Here is an 18,740-nt window from a genome sequence, read left to right on the forward strand (position 1 = left end):
AGGTATGTGGCACTGACTGAGGCAGCTATAGAAAATCAAATTAATTCTCTGCGCAACCTGAGGAGCAAATAGAGAATATCAAGAAATCCATCTTTCAGAGTCGCCGAGAACATGAAGTGAAGCAAGATACTCAACCGGTGATCGATCCGGTTTGGTTTGATGATGATGACTCAAACAACCAAGATAGTGAGAATGAGTTGGATAAGACTGAAAATCTAAAGTTGTTTGATCCTTCGCTGGTAAATGAGCCTCAGTCGGAAGAGATTTTGAAGAATTTTCTGATAAAGGAGGGCCGACACTATTTTGCTCATCTCATGCCGATTATTCAGAGTTGTGTGTTGTTGAGGTGACGAGCTTAATGTGCCTATATCTAGCCAGACTTGAGGGCATTTGGAATCCAGACCCAGATGTGGTGTCATATGACACTTACTTTGGGCATCAGCCGCTCTTTGATAAGGACTTCGGAGGGTCAAGCCGACGACTAGAAATCAGGCGCTACTTGGGAGGCAACCCAAGCGTTTATATTTTAGTTATTTATTTTCATTTTAGTTGTTGCATTGAGTCCCGGTTTCGTGGTTATTTGATTTTGCTCAATTTCTTTTGTGCCAGGTGAGCATACTGGAGGACGTGGGAGATTGATGGCCTTAGGAGCTCGTACAATAGGAGATGATTGATGTCTACAACTACTACAATATAATCAACCAGGGGAGTTTTTATTTTATTTTTATTAAATTATTAATTATTAATAATTCTTTTTTATGCTGCATTAGTTGTTTGGTTTTATCTATCTATTTAATTTTTTATGTCGTCTAGTGCAATGGGGACATTGCACGATTTTAGTATGAGGGGGTGGGGTAGGTATTTTCTTTTAGTTATTTGGTATCATTTAAAAAAAATAAAAAAAAAAATTGGATGATGAAATTTGGCCAATGATGAATGCGAATTGATGATAAACATGCTCATTAATCTTGTTTCTTCATTAAGTTTTAGACACCCCTGTTGTTGAAGTATGAAATTTTTGCTTGAATGTTGAATATTTTTAAACACATGTTGTAACTAGTGAATTTTGTGAATAGTAGTGCAATTTTGAATTTTTGTGGGGAATTTGAGAAGCATGAGGTGTGAGTTGAACTTGAGTGCATGTCTATGAAATGAGTTACTAACCAGTGGCACAATAATGAATTAGACAATTTTTTTTATGGATTTGAATATGGAGTACATAGTGAAAATTGTGCACTTAAAAAAAAAAAAAAAAAAAAGTTTCTTGTAAAAAGAAACTATTGAAAAAAAAAAAAAAAAAAAGAGAGATGTAAGGTGAAGGGGAGCCAAATAAAGGAATGAAATCCTATTCCTAGGCTAAAAAGTTGGAGATGTAAGGAGACGAGGAATGTCGGATAAAAAAAAAATCTGACAAGTGCATAATGAAAATGAGCTGTGTATTCCCGTCTTTAATCAATTGACTATACTCTGATAATAAGTGAATCCTAATGTGCAAATATGAAGTCCTAATTAGTTGTACTTACTGGTTAGCAATGAGTGGAGACTGGAGCATGAAAGTGAACTTGCATTTAACATGTAAATCGAGTTATCTTGCAAATTTCAGGAATGAATCTACTTGAAAGACACGATACTGGAAACAACATTGCACTCACACACGTTCACGTTCAACGCATAAAAATTAGTGTGGAAATTTCAAGGGGTGTGCGATGACTTGTGTTGTACATTGATCAATGGAAAATATACTTAAGATTTGTTGATGCATGAGTTGAGCCATTACATATCATTGAATTAGTTTTCATTTTATTTTATTTATTTGATTTTTGTTTTTGTTTTTAGTTTTTGTTGTGTCTTGTCACCTATTTTGCTCGAGGGCGAGCAAAAGGTTAGTATGAGGGGGTTGATAGGACTCGTTTTTACGTGTTTTTAGTGTTAGTTTTGAGTCGCATTCATGCATCATATTAGTTTGTTTTAGTTTAATTTAGCATTCATTTAGCATTATTTAGCATTTGGCTGATCTCGTGTATTTTGTGGTTGTTTTGTAGGAATTGGACCAAAAAGGGGGATTTTATATGCAGAGCAGCGAGAATGCCTCGCTAGGGCGGTCAAAAAGTGACCGCCCCAGCGAGCATTTTAATCCAGCCGAGGAGTATTTGCGCGAACCTCTCGCTAGGGCGGTCACTTTACCAAAGACGCGGCCAAGGATTTTTATTCGAGAACCACTCGCCCCAGCGGTCAAAAGTGGCCGCCCTAGCGAGCGACGAAATCCGAGAAGATTTGTTTCCAAATTTTATGGACTCTATAAACCACCTAACCTAATACACGAGAGGAGGCGCCGCGATTTGGAAGGGAGAGCACTGTAGCAGGCGATAGCTCAACGGAACCGGAACAAGAACTCAACAGCGTTTTCTCTTTACTCTTTTATTGTAGTTAGGATTTAGGGGATCCGACCCCGAACCGTTGTTTGATTATTTAATTCTCGACTTTTGATTCATTCTTGATTGTGCTATTATTTTACATTGAATTGTTAAAGCCTAGCTAACTTTAATAATATCTAATATTGTGGGTGAGTTCGAGAGAATAACTTGCGATAGGAACAAGTAGCATAATCCGTGGATCTACAATTTACATAGAGATATGAAGTTGGATACACGTTGGTAGTCATAGTCCAGTAGAGCGAAAACTAAGGGATTTCATAGATCGACATGCAATTCACCGTTAGTAAATAATAAAAGAGATTTTATTATTCTTTCGTGTAGAATTAGTTTAGCATAGCTCGAGAGAGTATGTTAATTGCTTAGGAAATCCTGTTAAAAGCGTAAATCAGTGTCGATATTAATTAATTAAATTAACGACGGGTAGGTGAACCGAGATCCTAACACTCGCTTATTTATTATTTTAGTTTATATTATTTTTAATGTGTTTGTTTCAATTTAGTGTTTTAGTATTAATTTAGTTAATAAGTAATTCAGTTGTCGTTTTAATTAATTAAAGAATTTAATTTAAAGTAAATTTGTCTAATCAATCTCTGTGGGATCGATACTCGTACTCTTATACGTTTTACTATAACTTGACATCGTGCACTTGCGATTATTTCGAGCCTGAATTTTTATTTATTTTTATTGGAGATTTTACTGTGCAAGTTTTGCTCGATCAGGTACAGAGGTAAGGGCAACATCAGGGAGTACATTATGGAAATGTCTCATCTTGCTTCAAGGTTAAAAGCACTTAAGCTTGACCTCTCTGAGGACTTGCTAGTGCATATGATTTTGATATCTCTTCCTCCTCAGTTTAACCAGTTCAAGGTGAGCTATAACTGTCAGAAAGAGACTTGGTCTTTGAATGAGCTCATCTCACACTGTGTCCAGGAAGAGGAAAGGTTGAAGCAAGACAAGACAGAAAATGCTAATTATGCCTCTACCTCGAAGGTTAAACGAAATAAAAGAAAGGATAAGGAAGCTGCGGCTACACAGCCTCCGAAGAAACAACAGAAGAATCCTAGTGATTCTCAAAGTTCTGGTTGTTTTTTCTGTGGCAGTGATGGGCATATGAAGAAGCAGTGCAGTAATTATCACGCTTGACGTGCTAAGAAAGGTATGCTTCTTAATATGGTTTGTTCTGAGGTTAATTTAACTTCAGTGCCTAGACACACGTGGTGGATAGATTCTGGTGCAACAACTCACATCAGTGTGTCTATGCAAGGTTGCCTGGATTGCCGAAAACCAAGTGATGCTGAAAGATTTATCTATGTTGGTGACGGCAACAAAGTTGAAGTTGAAGCAATAGGAAAATTTAGATTATTGTTAAAGACTGAAATATATTTGGATCTTTATGAAACATTTGTTGTGCCATCTTTTAGACGGAATTTGATTTCCATTTCTGCATTGGACAAATTTGGTTATTCTTGTTCTTTTGGAAATGGAATATTCAGTTTGTTTCTCGATTCAAAATTGGTTGGTTCTGGTTCTTTATCAGGATATGATAATCTTTATTCTTTGGATGTTATTGCTTCATTTAATGAATCCTTGCAAACATGTAGAGGCACTAAAAGAAAATTAACCTGTGAGAATTCAGCTGCGTTATGGCCCAAACGATTGGGTCATATCTCTGAAAAGAGAATAAGGAGACTCGTGTCAGGCGAAATTCTCGAACCTTTAGATTACACAGATTTTAATAATTGTGTTAATTGTATAAAGGGAAAACAAACCAACAAAAGGAGATTTGAAGCCAATAGGTGTTCAGGCGTCTTAGAACTTATACATACTGATATTTGTGGACCATTCCCTTCGGCTTCTTGGAATGGTCAAAAGTATTTTATAACGTTCACAGACGATTTTTCAAGATATGGCTTCATTTATCTCATTCATGAAAAGGAAAAGTCATTGGATGTGTTCAAAAACTATAAAGCTGAAGTTGAAAATCAACTTGGCTTAAAGATTAAAAGCGTTAGATCTGACTGTGGTGGTGAATACTATGGTAGATATGACGGTTCAGGTGAACAACGTCCAGGACCTTTTGCTAGATTCCTAGAGGAATGCGGTATCGTCCCACAGTACACTATGCCGGGTTCGCCCACAATGAATGGTGTTGCTGAAAGACGAAATAGAACGCTTAAGGATATGGTGAGAAGTATGATCAGTCATTCTACCTTACCAGAATCACTCTGGGGAGAAGCACTAAAGACCGCAGCATATATCCTTAACAGGGTTCCAACTAAGGCAGCGACCAAAACCTCTTATGAACTTTGGATTGGTAAAAAGCCCAGTCTTAAGCATCTGCACATTTGGGGATGTCCAGCTGAGGCAAGGCCTTACAAGCCTAATGAAAATAAACTGGACTCAAGGACGGTTAGTTGTTATTTTATTGGATACTCTGAAAGATCCAGGGGGTACAAGTTTTATGATCCCACAAGTCGATTTTTGAATCAGGAAATGCTCGGTTCTTTGAGGATGTTGAGTTTGTGGGGGGAGATAAAGTAAGGGATATTGTCTTTGAAGAGGAATATGTAAATATTCCCACAGGTGTCTTGGACATTGATCAGGATCATATTCCTCACTTTGACTAAGACACAATACAAGAAGACAATATTAGAGATCCTCCCATTCCAGATGAACAAACTCAAGAACCTCCAAAACCTATGTCATTAAGGAGATCCACTAGAGAGCGGAGAAATGCAGTGCCAGATGATTACATTGTATTTCTTCAAGAACATGAGGCAGACATTGGAATGATGGAGGATGATCCTATTAACTTCCGTCAAGCCATGGAAAGTTCTAACTCTCAAAAGTGGAATGATGCCATGAATGAGGAGATAAAGTCCATGAAGGACAATGTCGTATGGGATCTTGTCTCATTGCCTAAAGGTACGAAGCCCATTGGTTGCAAATGGATATTTAAAACCAAGAGGGATTTGAAAGGCAATGTGGAAATATATAAGGCTCGTATTGTCGCTAAAGGCTTTAGACAGAAAGAAGGCATTGATTATAAAGAGACTTTCTCTCCGGTTTCTTCGAAAGACTTTTTAAGGATTATAATGGCTTTGGTGGCGCATTTCGACCTTGAGCTTCATCAGATGGATGTAAAGACTGCATTTCTAAATGTTGACATTGATGAAATGATTTATATGGTGCAGCCAGAAAATTTTGTGTCCAAAGACACAAATAATATGGTTTGCAAATTAAAGAAATCCATCTATGGGCTCAAGCAAGCATCTCTACAATGGAATTTCAAATTTCATCAAATGATCATCTCGTTTGGTTTTGAGATGAATTTGGTCGATGATTGTTGGAAACCAAATTTCGGAGTTTGACAAACTGAAGACACTAACTGAATTATGAAGACAACTGAATAATTAGAACCAGCTGAAATAATGAAGAAAACTGATCAGTTGGAAACCGATCAGTTAATATACTCAACCGCATAAGTTTCAGTCAAAACTGATCTCAACTGAATGCTTCTCGGGAAAGAACATTCAACCGACAAAATGACATAGTAAACAGCAAATGAATATGGAAAGCCGCACCTCAATCATTACAGCATAGAACAACGTATTTCGGCTACTGCAATTAAGACGCCGTATTACAATCAATGAAGAGAAAATTGCCCAACAAATGATGAAGTGGCAACGGATACTAGAATTCAAATGCATATCAAATTTACAGTTGAAAGCGAAGTATAAATATGACTGAAGAACAGTAGAAGAACAAGAGACGATCATTCAATCTTAAGCTTGCTATTACTCTGTCAAAATCTCAGCTCACTCTCACTTGATCTATTCGTAGCAATCAAGGCTACAAATCGAGCACACTAGCACTCTGCAATATTTGTGAATTCAATAGTGCTAAGATTAGTTACGCACAGAGATCATTTTGTATTACTAAGAGTTTCAGTTTAGGCAGTGGGTAAGTCCTAACTGAAGTGGATCTGTACAAGTTTTGTATTGGATCAAAGTCTTTTAGTCAATATCCGATCCTTGGGATAGAAGGGGTGACGTAGGAGTAATTGAATTCTCCGAACATCCAGAAACAACTCTTGCATATTTCTTTCAGTTTCGTATTCTATCTTTCAGTTAGTTAATTTCCGCAACTACTCTAGTTTAACTGATTTTTATTGACCAACAAGATTCCGAGATTCAGTTTGTCACCAAACTGAACTCAAATATTCGAAAAGACCAATTTTAGTTGTGAGTGTTTATTCAACCCCCCCTTCTAAACACTCTTGTTACGACAACCGATCCTATCAAGTGGCATCAGAGCAGTTGAATCTTGTTATTGAATACTTCTGATCTATAAATCAACAAGTTTGACTTCATTCAATAAAATCCCTATGTTCTCAAGAGAAGATTTCGATGACTGGAAAATCAGAATATAGGCTCACTTAGCTGCACAAGATGATGACATGTGGTATGTCATAACAGACGGACCCATGAAAATTCTAAAAGCAAACACATCAATTGCAATAACTGAAGGGGCACCACAGAGAATTCAAAAGCCCGGAGAAGAGTGGACAACTGAGGACAAAAGGAAAGCTAATCTTGACAATGTAGCCAAAGATACTCTATACAAAACACTGGACAAAGCAACCTTCAACAAAATAAAGATGTGCAAAACAGCAAAAGAAATTTGGGAGAAGTTGATTCAGTTATATGAAGGAAATGACCAAACGAAAGAAAATAAACTCTCAGTTGCTGTTCAGAAATTTGACAATATCAAAATGAAGGTTGGAGAATCAATGAATGAGTATGATGAAAGGGTGAGCAGTATTGTAAATGAATTAAATGCACTCGGGAAAGTGTATACCAACAAAGAGGTTACACTAAAAGTGATGAGAGGTCTTCCAAAAGAATAGGATGTCAAAACTATGACTATGAGAGAATCAAAAGATTTTAACCAGATCGAACTTCATGAACTATTTGCTGATTTAAAAGCTTATGAATTTGAATTGCAGGAACAGAGAAGGAGAATCATCTACTCCTACAACTACAACTGCTTTAGCAGCTGTCAGAACTGAACCAACTAGTTCAGTCGAGAAATCTGCTGATCAGTTAAGCAATTATGCTATGTCACTATTCAACAAAAAGTTTGGGAGGTTCATGAGAAATAACCAAGGAAACTTTCAGAAGCAATACCAGAAAAATAATTCCAAAGAAGAAACAAATGCTTGCTACAATTGTGGCAAAACAGATCATTACATCGCTGACTGTCCTAAACCTAAAAAGGACAGTCAAGGATCAACTGACAGAAGAAAGAAACCATATGAGCATAAGAGAAGACCTAGAGATGATAAGAAAACCTACAGAAAGAAACACGAAGTTCTATTAGCTGAAGAGAACAAATCCAAATGGGCAGAAACTGATAGTGACGAATCAGAACCAGAAAGCTCATATAGCTCAAGTGATGAAGAGAAAGTCAAATGTCTAATGGCAAATAATACTGAAGCAGAATCTACAAGTCAACAGGTATTTGATTTTAGTTCAACTGACTTTACACGAGAAGAACTCATTTTAAAATTGCATGAAATGGTAAATGAGTACCAGAAACTTGCATCATCATTTGAGGAAATGAAGTCAAAGCAAAATGATCCCATGGACAACAAAACCAAAACTGATGAATCAGTTGACAGGTTGAGTCTAAAAAGGGAAATTGCTGAGCTAAAAGCAGAGAGAGAGAAAGATCAGTCACTGATCCAGAAACTGATTTTTGAAAATTTAAAACAGACTGAACTCATTCAATCTTGGAATAAGTCATCTACTGCATTGAATGAGATACATAATTCACAAAAATCAGTTTCTGATAAAACTGGTTTAGGGTTCAGTAATCAAGGAGAAACGTCTCTAAAAAATACCCAACCAAAGCTGACAATGAACAAAGAGAAGTACATTCAATTTGTCAAATCGACAGTAGAACATGAGAAATTTGAGCCCAGCAAACTGAATGAAAAACCTATTGAGAATATGTATAAGGCCAGAAGACATGGAGTTGGTTACAGTCCAAAAATCTCTACTGACTCAGAAAATCATCCATAAAAAAGATTTAGCAAGAATTATTCAAATTATTATAACTGCAAACCAGTCTAGAAAAGATACAGACTAAACAATCAGTTGAACCAAGCTAAAATACATACTGTATCATCTATACACTATTCACAAAGCACACAAAAACCGAGGAAAACCATTTGGTTTTCCAAGTAATCCAAGTATGGGTTCCAAAGGGACTAATAAGAGTTGGACCCAAATAGATATGGGTACCAAATCATATTTTGTGTGTGTTTGCAGGAAACAGGTGCAAATAAAAATTTGATATGGTATCTGGACAGCGGCTGCTCACGACATATGACAGGAGATGCAAGTATGCTATCTCAACTGATCAAATATAGTGGTCCAAACATCAGTTTCGGATATAATTCCAAAGGTAAAACCGTGGGTAAGGGTAAGATTATCCATGGTAACTTTACTATTAAAGATGTTTTATTAGTAGAGAATCTGAAGTATAACTTGATTAGTATCAGTCAGTTATGCGAAAATGGATTCTCGGTACAATTTGATAAAAACTCATGCTTAGTTAAAACATCAACTGATGAAATTATACTAACTGGCAACGATGTGGAAACACATATAAAGTCAGTTGGAATGAATAGCCTCATACACCAGTCTGCTTCATTGCTTCAAAATCATCTCAAAACTGGTCGTGGCATAAAAGGTTAAATCATTTAAACTTTAAATCCATCGCTTATCTGAGTAAACATGAACTTGTAACTGGTTTGCCCAAAATAAATTTTTCAAAAGAAAAACTTTGCTCAGCATGTCAGTATGGAAAACAAGTACGATCCTCTTTCAAAAACAAGGGCTATAAATCTTCATCCCGATGCTTAGAACTATTGCACATGGATCTCTTCGGTCCAATACCAGTCATGAGCTTAGGGGGAATGAAATACACCTTGGTGGTCGTAGATGATTTTTCAAGATTTACTTGGGTCATATTTATTAAATCCAAAGATCATACGGCTGCACAACTGATTAAACTCTTCAAAAGACTTTTAAATGAAAAATCAGTTGGGATTGATCGAATCAGATCTGATCGAGGAACTGAATTCATCAATCAAACACTTTCAAGCTTTCTAGAAAATGCTGGAATCAAGCATGAGCTCTCAGCAGCAAGAACTCCTCAGCAAAACGATGTAGCTGAGAGAAGAAATCGAACCCTTAAAGAAGCTGCTAGACAATGCTTGCTGATTCTGGCATTTCTCAAAGATTTTGGGCAGAGGCAGTAAAAACTGCATGTTATACTCAGAACAGATCAATGATTAATAAGAATCATATGAAAACACCATATGAGATATGGCATGGAAGAAAAAGTATAATTACTTACTTCAAAATATTCGGCTGTAGATGTTTTATTCATGATAATGGTAAAAATTAATTAAAAGTATTTGATGCCAAATCTGCAGAAGGAATATTCCTTGGATATTCATCAGTTAGCATAGCTTATAGAGTCTTTAATAAGAAAACCTTAAATGTTGAAGAATCTGCGCATGTTGATTTTGATGAAACTGTACTAACTGATAAGTCAACTGATCAAGTTGAGCTAGCTGATCGATTTACAGATATCAATTTGGAGGATGATGACAAAGATGAAAGTCATAACAATCAAGATATCCTTCAAACACCAGAACCAGAGATATTAGATCAACTAAATGAGCAGGAAGTAAATCCTGACAATCAGTTATTAATGCAAACTGATAATATTCAAATACCAACTGACGAGGCATCAACTGAAGCTGAAAATTGCACTCAGATGACAACTGAAGAAGTTGCTGATGCAACAAATACAGAATACAGATGGAGAAAATCACATCCACCTCATCTGGTAATAGGAAATCCATCTGATCCCGTAAGAACTCGCAATCAAATGTTAAATTTATTTATTCATTCAGCATTTGTTTCACAACTGGAACCAAAGAAAACTGATGAAGCTCTTGCTGATCCTAATTGGGTAAATGCTATGCAAGAAGAGCTAAATCAGTTCACTCACAATAATGTCTGGAACTTAGTTCCAAGACCAACTTCAAAAACCATTATAGGTACAAAATGGGTATACAGGAATAAACTAAACGAGGATGGTTCAGTTATACGCAACAAAGCAAGACTAGTAGCACAAGGATATAAGCAAGAAGAAGGAATTGACTACGATGAGACATATGCTCCAGTTGCAAGATTGGAAGCAATCAGAATATTTCTTGTTTACGCATCTCATAAAAACTTCAAAGTGTACCAGATGGATGTGAAAAGTGCATTTCTAAATGATCAGTTACAAGAAGAAGTATATGTTGAACAACCTCCAGGTTTTATAAATCATAAACTTCCTGATCATGTATACTATTTGAACAAAGCACTATGTGGTCTTAAACAAGCTCCCAGGGCTTGGTACGAAACTCTTTCAAAATTCCTAACTGATCATGACTTTTCAGTCGGATCAGTTGATAAGACCTTGTTCAAATTCACTAAAAATAATCATATTCTATTAGTTCAAATTTATGTTGATGATATAATTTTTGGGTCAACTAACCCCAAATTGTGCGAAAAGTTTGCTAAGTTAATGCAGGATAAGTTTGAAATGAGCATGATGGGTGAACTGACATTCTTTCTTGGACTGCAAGTGAAGCAATTGGAAACTGGTATATTCATTAGTCAAACAAAATATACAAAGGAGCTGCTAAAGAAATTTGGTATGGAATCATGTTCAGCCGCAACAACTCCCATGAGCTCATCAGTTAAATTAGACACTGACGAAGGGGGAATATCAGCAGAGGCGACATTATACAGAGGGTTAATAGGTTCATTGTTATACCTAACACCCAGTCGCCCATATATTGTTTTTGCTGTCTGTATGTGTGCCAGATTTCAAGCAAACCCTAAGCAATCACATTTCTCAGCTGCTAAAATAATTCTGAGATATCTTAAGGACACACAAAATGTTGGACTATGGTATTCCAAAGACTCCACCTTCAATTTATTTGGATACTCAGATTCAGATTATGCAGGATGTAAGCTTGATCGCAAAAGTACAAGTGGATCTTGTCAGTTCTTAGTAGATAGACTGATCTCTTGGTTCAGCAAGAAGAAGACATCCATAGCTACCTCAACAACAGAAGCAGAATATCTTGCTACTGGTAGCTGTTGTGCACAACTGATCTGGATTCAGCAACAACTGAAGGATTATGGAGTAACATCAACTGAATCGCCCATATTTTATGATAATACCAGCACAATTGCCATCACCTACAATCCAGTTCTTCACTCAAGGACCAAACATATAGATGTCAGGCATCACTTCATCAGGGATCATGCATTAAAGAAGGATATTCTGCTAGAATATATCTCAACTGAACAGCAAGCAGCTGACATCTTCACAAAACCATTACCTGAGGCTAAGTTTTCTTATTTTCGAAATATTCTTGGTTTAATCGATTTATCTTAGAAATTATTAGTAATATTGTTATACTAACAGAATTATATGCAGAAAATAAGAACACAACAAATAGAAAATAACACTTTATTATGAATACGAACGTTCTCATTTTACAGAAGATATCATGGCATTAACTGAATCTAGCCATGCTCTAACCCAATCATTTAACTCATAAATTCGAACTCTAGCAAATGCCCTAGATTTCGAAATCTTATCAACAACATGCCACTCTTTCCACAGCAATGCCTCCAAAAGACATTTGTCCTCAACTAAATCCCTAACATGCCTAACTTCAAAACGTTCAAGATACTTCAGTGCTCTTGCCTCCTGAGCACGAGTAGGAATAGCACCACTGTCACTAACCCTCTTCAATTCATGAATCTTCTCCCATGTTGACAACACCTTCTGCAGGACATATCTCTCCATTTTTCTTTTGATATTTAATAAACGAGGGGTTGATTGCTCAGTCACATGGACATGAGTGCTGCTGCATGCATCAGAATCGGACATATTGAAATGCTTTTGAACTGATATTAAATCACATCTTTTTATCACTATCATCTTATTTATAGGAAAATGACGATGAAGAAGCTGAAGAGTCTCAAGTCAATTAAAGAGTCTTTCACATATACCGAGGACTTTTAAGTTATCAGTTGTTCATTATCAACTGACACCAGTTTGATTTTTACTAACAGCTGTTTAAACAGTATCGGTTTATAATCAACTTATGACAATTAGTTTCTCAAAAGTTCATTTGTTTACTTATCACAACTGATGTCTCTTAGTGTTTCATTAGTTCACGTGTTTGAATCACATACAGATCATTGTGTGCAGAAACAAAGAAAAACGACGCATTATCAAAATAAACATTTTATTTATCCATAAATTTTGGAGAGAACTACATTTTCATAAGTTTCTTCTACACTAGCTATCCACATCCTCATCCAAACAGCTAGAGCTGAGGAAGAAGTCTTGCAAAAGCTGTGCGAAGAAGCGATGCTATTAAGAGTCTCCAGCTCCTTTCGAAACATCAGCTCATAGAGATGGCCCTCCTTGAAAGCTTCCACCTCTACAGAAATGTTTAAGTGCCTTCGCACTTCTCTCAGCTGGGCCATCCGCCTGCAGGTGGTAACCCTCCCAGAGTTGTACAGGAGCTCCAGCTCCTGTAACTCTTCCCAATAGGGAAGACTAGCATAGAAGACCTTGTCCTCTATAGCAGCTTTTTGAGCTTCAAGCGAAAGTGGAGAGACGTTTGAACTACTTGCTCCTTCCATTTCTTTTGTCTGCTGATACTTGTGACTAACTCTTCTACTTTTATTTATAGGCCAAGTCGAGGAAAATGAAAGGACACTTCCTTAAGTGACGATTACTCTACTAAGCCTGAGGATTTTCTTAATTAATCGGGCTTATTTTATTTTCTTTAACGCATCTATTTAGGGGGAATGGTGGTTTAAGAGGTTAACTGAGAAGACAGTCGTTAGTGTATTCTCAACTGAAAGGACTCAGCTTTACTAACTGATCGTTCAGTTGAATATTCCACTAATCTTCTCATATAAGTTAACTAATTAAACCTATTATATTCCAAATGAAATGACGTGACTGTCTGCCAAATCATGATGAATTTCAGTTTATAACATGGACACATTTTTAACCGCTCAAAATTGTATACACGCTTACAGCACACGTACACATATTTTTACTCAAAATTTTACTGGACTGACACGTGTCCGATAATTCAAACAGTCACAAACATCAGTACTTTACCCGCTTTGATTCAGTTCGTCTTCCTTACAATCACGATTATCCTCAATCCTCAAAGCAAATCTATATTTTTCGTTTCTACAGGAAATCATTCAGCTTTCAATGGCGACTCAAACTCCTGCTCACATATTAAATGCAATGGCTATCAACTTCGGATCCATTCTATCCTTTGGAGAATCGAATGTCAAGGAAGTATTTCAGAAACTTGACACTGCTGGATTAAGGACATTTTTGGGGCAATCCTCGCAAGAAATCTATCTCAAAGAAATTCAAGAATTCTATTCCAATGGCCATATCAATCCTGATGGGTATATCGAGTCAACGATCAATGGTCAGTTACTAATCATCTCGGCAGACTACTTTGGAGAACTCTTCTCCCTACCGTCTGATGGAATGGCTCTTCTTTCTGATGTTAAAGCATCGGAAGTTGAAGAGATGCAATCTCAGCTATCAGCTGATGGTCGGAAAATCAAAGTTTCTGATCCCAAGAAAGAACTGAAACATGAGGTTCAGTTGCTTGCGGATATTATTGCCAAAGGTCTATTAGCAAAAGCAGGATCGTTTGCTGCACTGACCTTGGAAAAATTTCAAGCCATTACTGTCATAATGGCTGAACGCAAACTCAACTGGAAGCATATTTTATTCAATACTCTGAAGAATATGTTTCTATCTCCCAAACATCCAAAGGGTTCGCAGTGCAGATAAGCTATTTGCTGAAAGTAAAGGGATTAGTGGTTGATGATTGCGAAAGTTTCTCAAAATTTAAAATCTTTAATGCGAAGAATACTCAACCACTCAAGACTAAGTTGGACATATCCCCTGCTAAATTTGTAAAGGTTAAAAAGGAGATTGGAATGCAGCATGCTGCTCCTAAATCAGTCAAGAGAGCCAAGAAGCTGGCCCAACTGAAGGCTACAAAGCGAAAACTGATTCTCAGTGAATTAGATTCTGAGAAAACTACATCTCCCAAACTTATCAAGAAACCATGGACACAAAGAACCAAACCAATACCAGCAGTGGAATCAACCATTACTGAGAAACTGTCTCAGTCAGCTGCTGAAAAGCCTATTCATGCTATTCCATTGCAAGTCATCCCTCCTGATGATACAGTTCCCACTGAGAAGATACCCACTAGAGTAAAAGCTCCCTTCACTCGTGTAAATCAACCCACTATTTTACCTCAGGCTAGACCGAAAGGAGTCATATTAAAGGAACCAGTCGAGTCTACCAAATCTGGATTACAAATTCCTCACATTCTAACCACGGAGAAGGGAAAAGGCAAGCTTGAGGAGGAGCCAAGGCCATCTCACACCATTCAAACTCATATTGATCTAGTTTGGGAGGAGGTAAATACATTTGCCACATCAAAACTCACAGTTTTTGATCGTTGGAAAAGCTTCAGAACTGAAATTTTTGCCAAGAAACTGAAACACAAATCCCAACTGAAGACATTTATTAAACTAGAAAAGATAGTTTTGAGAGTAGTTAAAGCTGCTACTATTATTCAAGCACTGGAAAGGAGACAATATTTCTTTGATCAAATACGGGCTAATCAACTAACTAAGATGGTTAGAAATTTGAAAGAAAACTACAACCCCACAGGGCCAACTGCATATCAAGATAGAGATGTGTTCATTCAATTGGATGCAGATCTTAGCGGTCTACACAGGGAAATAAGGTTTTGGGAACAAGATCAAGAACTTGTTATTCCAGAAAAATCTTCAGGAACAGAGGAATACAAATCTCAATCACCTCAGCAGACTGAATCTTTTGAAGATCTCATTGCTTAAAAGTCAGCCCAGGAGGTTCCCCAAACATCAACCAGGGATCAACATATGTACTCTGAGACTGAACTGACCTTCGCCAATATCGATAAAATCATTCAGTCAGTTGCTCAGGAAGCTCAAATTGAAGCACAAAATTTTGAATCCGTAGATCTTCTGATTGAACAAACAGAACAAGAAGTTCTAGTTACATCTGAAGACCCAGTTCAAACTTTTATTGCTGAAAAACATTTTCAATCTCCAGTTGATGAAGAACATACTCAACTCTCAGCTAATGCAGAACAAGATCAATTTTTTTTTGCTCCAGAAACAGTTCAGCTAGTAACATCTGAAACAGAAGAGCAAACTGAAGTGCTCACTCAGAACCAAGAGGAAACACTCACTAAATCCGTGGAAGAACAGTTGCCCAATATTGGAAATCTTCAAACTGAAGAACCACCCCAAGTTTCAGCTGTTAATCAAACAGAAGAACAAATCCATGATTCTCCAATAGCAGTTACCAAAGATAACCCTGTTATTCTAGAACAAAGTGTCTCTGATGCTCAGAACCAACCTTCCTCATCTCAAGGTCAAGAAGAGACAGTTGATCGCACTATGATAATTTTTACTCCACAAGAACAAGTGCCACATCAGGAAGATATAGGAGTCATGTCTCCTGAAATCTCAAATTCAGAAGCATTGTTCGAAGAAATCAATACCATCAAGACAAATATGAATCAAATAATGGATGCCATCAAATCCATTCAGTCCACCCAATACTATCATTCTGTCAAGTTGAATGGATCTGAAGATTTTGTTTTTGAAAAGCATAAGAATATTCAAGAAGTTGTAACTGAACTTTCAGTTGCCATAGAACACAAGCCGAACAAAGCTACAACTGCTGCTCTTTTCGTTGCTCAAGATGTAATCAAGCAACGAGTAAAAAGACTAGAAACCTCTGTTGCAAACAAAATAGACTCACTGCAAACCTCAGTTCTTACTGCCATCTCCAGTATTTCAGCCGATGTCGGCATTCTATCTACTGAAGTTCGACAATTGTCTATCAACATGGCTCAGTTTGACAAAAAGAGGGAAGTTAGTATGACTCAGAAAAAGCATTGAAGAGCATTTAGCAGCAGAAAAAGCATTGAAGAGCAGTTAGCAGTTTAGAAGTTTATTTTGAGACAATTTTTGTTAAGAAGCAGTCTATAAGAGTTCAATTCTTCAGTTAATAAATGCTTAGTTTTGTCAAACACCAAAAAGGGGGAAATTGTTGGAAACCAAATTTCGGAGTTTGACAAACTGAAGACACTAACTGAATTATGAAGACAACTGAATAATTAGAACCAGCTGAACTAATGACGAAAACTGATCAGTTGGAAACCGATCAGTTAATATACTCAGCCGCATAAGTTTCAGTCAAAACTGATCTCAACTGAATGCTTCTCGGGAAAGAACATTCAACCGACAAAATGACATAGTAAACAGCAAATGAATATGGAAAGCCGCACCTCAATCATTACAGCATAGAACAACGTATTTTGGCTACTGCAATTAAGACGCCGTATTACAATCAATGAAGAGAACATTGCCCAACAAATGATGAAGTGGCATTCAACGGATACTAGAATTCAAATGCATATCAAATTTATCGTTGAAAGCGAAGTATAAATATGACTGAAGAACAGTAGAAGAACAAGAGACGATCATTCAATCTTAAGCTTGCTATTACTCTGTCAAAATCTCAGCTCACTCTCACTTGATCTATTCGTAGCAATCAAGGCTACAAATCGAGCACACTAGCACTCTGCAATATTTGTGAATTCAATAGTGCTAAGATTAGTTACGCACAGAGATCATTTTGTATTACTAAGAGTTTCATTTTAGGCAGTGGGTAAGTCCTAACTGAAGTGGATCTGTACAAGTTTTGTATTGGATCAAAGTCTTTTAGTGAATATCCTATCCTTGGGATAGAAGGGGTGACGTAGGAGTAATTGAATTCTCCGAACATCCAGAAACAACTCTTGCATATTTCTTTCAGTTTCGTATTCTATCTTTCAGTCAGTTAATTTCCGCAACTACTCTAGTTTAACTGATTGTTATTGATTAACAATATTCCGAAATTCAGTTTGTCACCAAACTGAACTCAAATATTCGAAAAGACCAATTTTAATTGTGAGTGCTTATTCAACCCCCCTCCCCTTCTAAGCACTCTTGTTACGACAACCGATCCTATCAATGATTGTGTGTACCATAAGTTTAGTGGGAGTAAACATATTTTTCTGGTTTTATATGTTGATGACATTCTACTCGCTAGCAACGATATAGAGTTGTTGCATGAAACCAAGAGATTTCTAGCTAAGAATTTTGAGATGAAAGATCTTGGTGATGCATCTTTTGTATTGGGTATTCAGATACATCGGGATCATTCTCGGGGTATTTTTGGATTATCTTAGAAAGGCTATATCGAGAAAGTTCTCAAGCGATACAGGATGCAAGATTGTAAACCAACAGATACCCCTGTGGCTAAGGGAGACAAATTTAGTCTTAAAAACAATGCCCAAAGAATGATTTTGAGGAAAAAGAAATGCAGAAGGCTCCCTATGCATCTGCAGTGGGGAGTCTGATGTATGCTCAGGTTTGTACACGTCCAGATATTGCGTACGTGACAGGAATGTTGAGACGATATTTAAGTAATCCAGGAGTGGAACATTGGAAATCAGTCAAAAGGGTTTTACAGTACCTACAGAGAACAAAATATTACATGCTCATATATCGGAGGTTGGATCAGCTTGAGATCATTAGGTATACTGACTCCGATTTTTCTGGATGCCAAGATAGCATGAAATCTACGTCGGGCTACATCTATCTCCTTGCTGGAGGTGCCATTTGCTGGAAGAGTGCTAAACAGTCACTTATAGCTTCTTCCACCATGGCAGCTGAGTTTGTAGCATGTTATGAGGCATCCAATCACGGAATATGGCTGCAAAATTTTGTCACGAGGCTGCGCATTGTTGAGGGCATTGAAAAGCCACTAAGATTACATTGTGACAATAAATCAGCAGTTATGTATTCCAATAACAGCAGGAACTCGATGAAGCCAAAACATATTGACATCGAGTTTCTGGTTGTTAAAGAAAGAATTCAGAGTGGAAAGTTGTCTATTGAGCATATCGGTACAAACTCCATGGTTGCGGATCCGCTTACTAAGGGACTACCACCCAAACAGTTTCATGAGCACACTGCTATATGA

General features: G+C 37.0%; 1 protein-coding gene across 1 annotated transcript; it reads left to right on the plus strand.

Annotated features, from left to right (window-relative positions):
• The first annotated feature begins 18,074 nt into the window (after window positions 1-18,074).
• On the plus strand, window positions 18,075-18,740 carry LOC140821450 (secreted RxLR effector protein 161-like). The gene has a single exon (XM_073181955.1). The coding sequence runs from the start codon at window positions 18,075-18,077 to the stop codon at window positions 18,738-18,740; it is 666 nt and encodes a 221-aa protein (XP_073038056.1).

This window comes from Primulina eburnea, unplaced genomic scaffold (genome assembly GCF_022965805.1).
Source record: "Primulina eburnea isolate SZY01 unplaced genomic scaffold, ASM2296580v1 ctg567_ERROPOS1600000+, whole genome shotgun sequence".
Classification (NCBI taxonomy): domain Eukaryota; kingdom Viridiplantae; phylum Streptophyta; class Magnoliopsida; order Lamiales; family Gesneriaceae; genus Primulina; species Primulina eburnea.

Coding starts and splice junctions, on each gene's coding strand:
- LOC140821450 (XM_073181955.1), top strand. CDS start 18,075: ATGCAGAAGGCTCCCTATGCATCTGCAGTGGGGAGTCTGATGTATGCT.